General features: G+C 43.4%; 1 protein-coding gene across 1 annotated transcript in view; it reads left to right on the forward strand.

The window, feature by feature from the left end:
- Nucleotides 1-8,916, forward strand: part of SEL1L2 (sel-1 suppressor of lin-12-like 2 (C. elegans)) — a 92,577-nt gene that overhangs the window by 61,191 nt on the left and 22,470 nt on the right. The window contains 2 exon segments of the mRNA XM_011995210.1: nucleotides 2,978-3,046; nucleotides 4,421-4,498. Of these exon segments, the coding sequence (XP_011850600.1) occupies nucleotides 2,978-3,046; nucleotides 4,421-4,498 (147 nt within the window).

An 8,916-nucleotide genomic window follows, 5' to 3' on the forward strand; every position in this document is an offset into this window, starting at 1 on the left:
TCTTTTCATGCCTCACTTCTCATCTTTCCAAGTCTCACCTCCTCAGAGAGGATAATGTTTTCTTTTCTTTTTATTTTATTTTCTTTTTTAATTGATTCATAATAATTGTACATATTTATGGGATACACTCTGATGTTTTGATCATTACATAATGTATTCATTATGTAATATATACATATGTATGCAAATGTGACGTATACATTATGTAATTATCAAACCAGGGTAATCTGCAAATCCATCACCACAAACACTTGTCATTTCTTTGTCATATTCTATTCAAAATCCTCTCTTCTAGTTATTTTGAAATATACAATACCTTATTCTTAACTACAGTCCTCAGCCTGAAGACCACCACTTGAGCCAGTATGCTAATATTTCAGTCCACCAAAGAGAATTATTAGTATAAGACTCTCCTTAAATATGATGCTCCAGTCCACTTCTCAGAAAATTAAGTTTCAAAATACCTGGAAATAACTAGCTGGCCTTTCTTTTCCTTCCTCATTGTTTGGTTGAACTAATCTCTCTCATGAGTTGTCATCACAGAAAACATTTTTACCCTCCCCCTGACCAAATTCTTAATTATTGAAAAATACTGTAAATGCAATTCTTGATTACATTATCTTGAAATTTCTACACATAGATTTTAATTTTATTTGCATTTCTAAATATATGCAGGCTCAGAGTAAATTGGATTAGGAAAGCGGGATGTTTGGGTGAATATTATTAAAATGGATAAAGCGTAATTAAATTAAACCTAGCAGAGGAATAATATCAAATTTGTAAGGGCAACTGCTTTGTCTATCCTGCTACCCATTAAAAAATTTTTAAAAAGAGCTAATACCATCTCTTCTCAGGATGATCTACAGAGCCAGAGATGAAAGAAGTATTCAGGCCAGGCACAGTGGCTCATGCCTATAATCCCAGCACTTTGGGAAGCTGAGGTGGGCGGATCACAAGGTCAAGAGATTGAAACCATCTTGGCCAACATGGTGAAACCCCGTCTCTTCTAAAAATACAAAAATTAGCTGGGCATAGTGGCGCACGCCTGTAGTCCCAGCTACTCAGGAAGCTGAGGCAGGAGAATCGCTTGAACCCAGGAGGTGGAGGTTGCAGTGAGCCGAGATCACACCACTACACTCCAGCCTGGGTGACACAGCAAGACTGTCTCAAAAAAATTTTTTTAATTAAAAAAAAAAATTATAAAATCCTTAGCCTGGTATTCAAGGCTGTTTATAGTAATGGTCCCATCATATTTTTGTAAGTCTTGGCTTTCGGATGTTGTATTTCAGCCACGCTGAAGTAGTTACTATTTTCTGAACACAACTTGGCCACTCCCATCCCCATTCCTTTGCTCAGGTTCTTTCCCTAGCCTCTGTACTGGTGACTTGTTACCATCTTTCATGAGGCCTCGATCACTTTAGCCCTCCTCTGTATACCGTGGAGACAGAGTGGCGAGCTGCTTATTGATCTCCAGTACTAACTGCACAACTCTGACACGTTGGTAATAAGATCAGATATTAATAACACCCTCCTGATGGTGCTATTGTGAAGATTAGGTAAGAAAAAGTTTGCAAAACACTTATTGGAGAACTGGATACAATGTCTTTTATTCTATCTCCTTCTAATTCCTTATGGAGTTTATTTTATACCACCTATTACCTACTATCTTACTGCTATTTATATGTATTCTCTTTCTCAGGAACATTGTTAGGGAGCAAATGTAGGAATCATGTTTCTGTTTATCTGTGAATCACCTATAATACGTAACATACTATCCTATATATAGCAGGCTTCAATCAAGTGTTTGAAAGGGTAAATGAAGATTGGGAGAGCTGAATGGATGAATGGATGCACGATACCATGAGGTTCAGCAGTGGCAGCATTTGTACTTATGTCCACAAAGAAGTTAGCAACATTCCTACAGCAAACTTCCATGTCAAATAACTACCAGCAGTTCTTCCTTAAACATTCTCTTCTCTTTGAGAAGGAACATCTTTGCACATCAACCTGATCAAGACTTTAAAGAGCAGAAGGGTCGTATCCTAACAAGACACTTTAAAGAATGGCTTCACAGCTGGGCATTGTGGGGGTCGCCTGTAATCTCACTCGGGAGGCTGAGGCAGGAGAATCACTTGAACCCAGAAGATGGAGGCTGCAGTGAGCCAAGATCATGCCACTGCACTCCAGCCTGGGCAACAGAGTGAGACTCCGTCTCAAAAACAAACAAACAAACAAACAAAAAGAGCGGTTTCATATCACATTCTTGAGGCTGATTTCTTTCATTGCTCTATATGGTTTCCAAGGAGGGGCTTTCCAGAAGGTCAAGATGAGGCCTAGGGAGTGTGGCAGCAAGGGACAAGGTCAGCCCTTATGTGTTCTAGACAGAGTGCTTCATTTAATGTAATGACCTAGACAAAAATCAGAGGCTTTACTGGCGTCCTTCAATTTGAGTCAGAAGGAATTGTCTTAAAGCTTACTTCTGCATGAAGACCTGATCTCAGCAGCCAGGCAAGTGTGTCTGGTCTTACTATGCCTATAAACACTAGGACACTGTGTATCCAATTCTGCCAACCATAGTAAAATCTCTTATTAAGTACACAGTGTCAACAGAGAAGCCTGCTTTTCAAAATAATGGACTATTTAGCTTCACAGCTGGGATTCATCTCTCCCTACAAAGCTACATTCCCGTCGTGGCTTTCCAAATGTAAGAAGCAAGTCCTCATGTTATAAAATGATATGAAAGAAAGAGATAAAGAGATGGAGACGCTCTCCCACTACTCAGGTTATGGTTGAAAAAGCACTTGGTCGGAATAGTGCCTTGAACAAAATGGGCATTTCACAGATTTTTTTTAAGCTCAGTGGCAAGAACCATAGATATTTTTCGAATGCATATTGAATTAAATAAAGTGTGGCTCAAAAAGCTATTTTGAAGGATTTATTTTGTGACTAGCAATAACACTGTTCCTTTTCTCTCCAGAAAGCATTACACTACTTCTTAAAGGCAGCAAAGGCCGGGAGTGCAAATGCCATGGCATTTATAGGAAAGGTACATGCTTCATCTTGATTCATAGTTTTCATTTATTAAAAACCTAAGAAATTAGCAGCGTGTGCCTGTTGTCCCAGCTACTTGGGAAGTCGAGGTGGGAAGATCACTTGAGCACAGGCGACCAGCCTGGGCAACACGGCAAGATCCTCATCTCAAAATAATTAAAATTTAAATTTAAAAAATAAAAACCTAACAAATGAATGATATCAGCTCATTGAACCCATTGTAGAGGGACAGCGCAGCAGGCCTCTCTGACGGAAGCAGCTGAATGGGGCGTTTGGCTGCAACCTGAGGGTGGTATTCTTGCGGTGACGGTTTGGGAAGAAGCCCCATATAACAGCAGCCGTTATCTGGGGCACCAAAAGCAACCTTAAAAGTGCACCTGGGCCAGGCGCGGTGGCTCCCGCCTGTAATCCCAGCACTTTGGGAGGTGGAGGCCGGTGGATTGCTTGAGGTCAGAAGTTCAAGACCAGCCTGGCCAACATGGTGAAACCCCGTCTCTACTAAAACTACAAAAATTAGCTGGGCGTGGTGGCGGGTGCCTGTAATCCCAGCTACTTGGGAGGCTGAGGCAGGAGAATCGCTTGAACCCGGTAGGCAGAGGGTGCAGTGAGCCGAGATCACGCCACTGCTCTCCAGCCTGGGCAACAGAGGGAGACTCTGTCTCCAAAAATAAAAAATAAAATAAAAAAGTGCACCTGGCCCAGGGCTCCTCCTCTGAGCATAGCTATGAGCCTATGACCACCCCACTCCCCAGTATGTAAGAGAAGATCCAGGTTGGTTGAATGCTGGAGACGGGTACAGGTCTGAGCCCAATCAGGCCCTTCTCTCCTCTACTGCTGGAGTGTGAATCAGCTCCAGACTGACCAGAGCTATCCTTATGCCACCTCTGATGGGAGGCCTCCTATGACTGCAGAGTAGCCTGGTGGAGGGTTCCTCTGGAAATGCATGCTCTTCTCTCTCCTTCAAAGACTATTCACTCCCCTATGTGCCACCCTTGGCTCCCTGCGGCCGATTTGCATTAGTAACCATAGGGACAAATGTCCTGCTTCCTAAGTGCAACACACAGTAAATGTAGATGCAAAACAAAAGAGAGAGAGAAAACACAAACAGGGTCCATTTCTTTGCCCTCAGGCAGGGTCACTCCAGAAATCTGTAATAAATGGTACTCTTACTTTTTCTTGTTGTTTTAAATTGAGGTAAAATGTAAATATGTAAATAACACAAAATTGACCACTCTAAAGTATACAATTCAGTGGGCATTTACTACTTTCAATGTGTTATACTACTCTTACCTCTATCTCATTTTAAAATATTTGCATTACCCTCAAATTATTTTGTTTTTTTCTATCCTCTTTTCATTTTTCTTCCTAGATGTATTTAGAGGGGAATACTGCCACACCGCAAAATAATGCTACTGCCTTCAAGTACTTTTCCATGGCAGCCAGTAAGGTATGTCCTTAATGCACTGCTGTAAACACATATACACAAATTGCTTTTATTACATGCAGACTGGTGCCAAAGAATGGACTTCAAAGTCCCAAGCCCAGATAATGGGCCAGTAAGGAGTTTTGTGTCCTGGAGAAGTATAATATTGGTGATGGGAGTATGCAATGACAGTAAGGGAAGCTACGACTTGTCTTCTTGGAAAATGAAAAATGGCAGTGGCTTATGCTGCCCTAGCAGAGGCCAGGAGGAAGCCAGACAGAAGTTCAGCTTTCCCCTCTCCCTTATGCAATAGATGAGGCCATCTAGCTTAGGAACAGGAAACAAAAGAGATGAGGACAGAGGAAGGGAAAATCCCTCTATCGGCCAGAGGGGTGGGAGCTTATCACGGAGGAGGCCAGGGCAAGGAGACTGAGAATAGGGATCTGGAGACAGAATCCTTGGCTTGAATGCCAGCCTTGAAACTGACTAGATGTGTGAACATGAGCAAGTTACTTAACCTCTCTGTGCCTCAATTTCCCCATCTGTAAAATGGGAATTCAAGAATATTTGCCTACCGGGCACAGTGGCTCGCGCTTGTAATCCCAACACTTTGGGAGGCTGAAACAGGCAGATTGCTTGAGCTCAGGAGTTTGAGACCAGCCTGGGCAACATGGTGAAACCCCATCTCTACAAAAAGTACAAAAATTAGCCCGGCGTGCTGGCACACACCTGTAGTCCCAGCTGCTCAAGAGGCTGTGCCTCATATTGTGAAGTACTTAAAGCAGTGCCTGACAGATAGTAAGCATGCTATTATCTTTTGCAGTGTGAGGCCAGTAAGGTAGAGTGAACTTTGGAGCACATTCCAGGCAGAATGAATTAGCTGTATGAGGGACGAGTGAAATGGTATAATATGCCTCCTGCATTGAAGTCTCTGCCTTTGTTCCTGGGCTCCGTGAGGCTGGTATCTGTCAGATAAGACCTAGTAGACTCCTCTGAATCCCTTTCATGCATAAAAGATGGCCTCATCCCAACACCCATCGGCCTGCTCTTGGCGAATGGCCTTGGTAAACTTTCTATCCCTGCACAGTAGGAAGCATTTTGTTGTCTTACAGTTGCATACTGGAACACTGGCAGTAAAGATGTGCTCAAATCAGGAATTATTTCAACCGTTCCCAGTTTTTAAAAACCCACACACTGCTCTAGGAGCCTATTTATAAGTGACTAGCACCTCGGAGCTGCTGCTATTGTGGTGTAAATTACTGAGAAGGCTAGTACTCGGCTTCTCTCCCTTTTAATTTATATGAAATTGTTGCTCAGCAAGGCAGTTATCTGAAGTACCATTAGATTAGGATGACAAGGAAAAGCAGACTGAAAAGGAGTAACAACAAAAATCTCTTATAATCTGGCAAATAACACTGATTTGTCAGCCCACAAGAATAATGCCAGGGAGATGGGAGTGTAAATTAACTCAGCTTCCAAGCTATTCAGGGGTGTGGAACCAACCAGCAGTGATCTGGGTCTCTGGAGCGCTGAACCCGAGCTGCTTTCCTTTACAAAGGAAATCTGAACTTACAATTAAGGTAATTATTCTAAATGGCATTGGGTAGAGATGGCCACATACTTCTTGATCAGTGCCTGGACAATTTATGAGATTTCTCACTCTTACTACTTTTTTAAAAACTGCTTTGTAAATTTGTTTTTAAATGATATCAATACCATGACACAGAGCTACAGATTTTACAACTTCTTTTGTCTTATTTACTTAGAAACAAGCACAGTGACTGAATGTGACATTGTGCCCATGTTGGACCACATTCCTCCAGTTCTCTCTTGCGCCCCTGAACACATCAGGCCCATCCCCATCTCCATACTTTTGTCATCTGCCTCCTCTTCCCGGAGTCTCTTATTCTAAGTCCTACTTATCCTCCGGAGCACAGCCCAGTCCTCCCTCCATCCACAGAGCTGCCCCTGCCCTTACTGGCTCACATGATCTCTTTCCTCTTCTGAACTTACCCTGCATTCACTCCTGCTACTGGGATTTAACTGGTTCCTACCTGTTGCTTCTCCCCTCCTGTCCAAAAGCCATGTGCCCTCAACTAGAGGAGGGCAAAGGTCCTGCCAAGGGGTTATTAAATAAAGGGGTCTAGAGCAGGGGTTTATTAAATATTTGCCAAAGAAAGGCCTATTTGCTCCCTGACTTCATGTCAGTTAACCTATGCAACAGCATTACACCCTAAAACAGCAGGTGTATACTGGAGGGGTTGGCTATACATATGGTTTTTCTGGGCCAGAAAGTGTTTTAAAAATCAGTAAACTGGCCAGGCATGGTGGCTCACACCTGTAATCCCAACACTTTGGGAGGCCGAGGTGGGCGGATCACCAGATCAAGAGATTGAGACCATCCTGGCCAACATGGTGAAACCCTGTCTCTACTAAAAATACAAAAATTAGCTGGGTGTGGTGGCATGTGCCTGTAGTCCCAGCTACTCAGGAGGCTGAGGCAGGAGAATCACTTAAACCTGGGAGGCAGTGGTTGCAGTGAGCTGAGATCCTGTCACTGCACTCCAGCCTGGCAACAGAGCAAGACTCTGTCTCAAAAAATAAATAAATAAGATAAATAAATCAGTAAACTTGACATCCAAATCTAAACATCCAGCTTTTCTTGAAAATGGCAAAAGCTAGCCAGGCATGGTGGCTGACACCTCTAAATCCCAGCACTTTGGAAGGCTGAGGCTGGTGGATCACTTGAGGTCAGGAGTTCGAGACCAGCCTGGTCAACATGGTGAAACCCTATATCTACAGAAAGTACAGAATTAGCCGGGCATGGGGGCGAATGCCTGTAATCCCAGCTACTTGGGAGGCTGAGGCATGAAACTCACTTAAACCCAGGAGGCAAAGGTTGCAGTGAGTTGAGATCATTCCACAGCACTCCAGCATAGGTGATAGAGCAAGAGTCTGTCTTTAAAAAAAAAGAAAGAAAAGAAAAGAAAAGAAAATGACAAACGCTAATGAAACAGGACTGCCATTTTCAGCTGGAGCAGAGGAGCTGAGAGCTGCTGCTGCCTTCACGCGGGGCAGGGACTCTATGTGTCTCCATCTGCACCACTGTCTCCACCACCTGGCATATTTTATTTCTTATATCAACGGCATGGTTCCTGCAGGTATCTGCACTGGCCACTCCTCACCTGACAAGTTCTAAATAGGTACGCTGGGCCTTAAACAGTGATGGGTAATTCACTGAGCCCCTGGGGTCCCAGGGACTCCCTTAGAGGAGAAAGTAATTTGTCCCTGCTATTTTAACCTTTCTCCTTTCTCTCTCCCTTCTTCCTTCCCTCCTTTCATTTCTGTTTCCTTCCCTTCTGTATTAGTCCGTTCTCACATTGCTAATAAAGACATACCTGAGACTGGGTAATTTATAAAGGAAAGAGGTTTAACTGGCTTACATTTCAGCATTGCTGGGGAGGCCTCAGAAAACATACAATCATGGCAGAAGGGAAAGCAACTACGTACTTCTTCACATGGCAGCAGCAAGGAGAAGTGCTAAGCAAAAGAGGGAAAAGCCCCTTATAAAGCCATCAGATCGAATGAGAACTCACTCACTATCACAAGAACAGCAGCACGGGGGTAACCGCCCCCAGGATTCAATTACCTCCCACCAGTTCTCTCCCATGATGCATGGGGATTATAGGAACTACAATTCAAGATGACATCTAAACGAGGCTAATTAGAAGAAGACAGACTCACTAGACTTTGCCACATTCATCACACTGAGCCGTACTACTTCCAGAGCAGAGCAACCCAAGACTCCCAGAACCACAAGAGATGTGACCAGGAGAGAAGAGGGAAGAAGAGAGCAGAATTATACCATCTGTTTTAAATACGGATGTACTGTCCTTAAGAACTCTTACAATAGCAGATCCTCTCATATGACAGGCTCAAAATTTGGAGTCTTGAAACCGTTTTTGAAATATGCCTTCTCTATTTATGTGCTATTCCTGTGTTACTGAGGGTTACTCCGGCTGCATCTACAATAACTAAATATAGGTGGTAAGAAGAAATTTGGAGAGCTTTCTATTAGAACACAAGTTCCTGCAGAAATACTAGAAACCTGTAAAACATACCTACAGATCTGCTGAATGAAAATCAGTTGGTCGGCAGGGCGCGGTGGCTCACACCTGTAATCCCAACACTTTGGGAGGCCAAGAAGGGCAGATCATTTGAGGCTAAGAGTTTGAGACCCACCTGGCCAACATGATGAAACCCCATCTCTATTAAAAATACAAAAAATTAGCTGGGTGTGATGGCGCGCACCTGTAATCCCAGTTACTCAGGAGGCTGAGGCAGGAGAATAGTTTGAACCTGCGAGGCACAGGTTGCAGTGAGCCGAGATCACCTCACTGCACTCCAGCCTGGGCAACAGAGTGAGACTCCATCTCAAAAAA

The sequence above is a fragment of the Mandrillus leucophaeus genome, unplaced genomic scaffold, assembly GCF_000951045.1.
Source record: "Mandrillus leucophaeus isolate KB7577 unplaced genomic scaffold, Mleu.le_1.0 Scaffold476, whole genome shotgun sequence".
Taxonomy (NCBI): Eukaryota; Metazoa; Chordata; class Mammalia; order Primates; family Cercopithecidae; genus Mandrillus; species Mandrillus leucophaeus.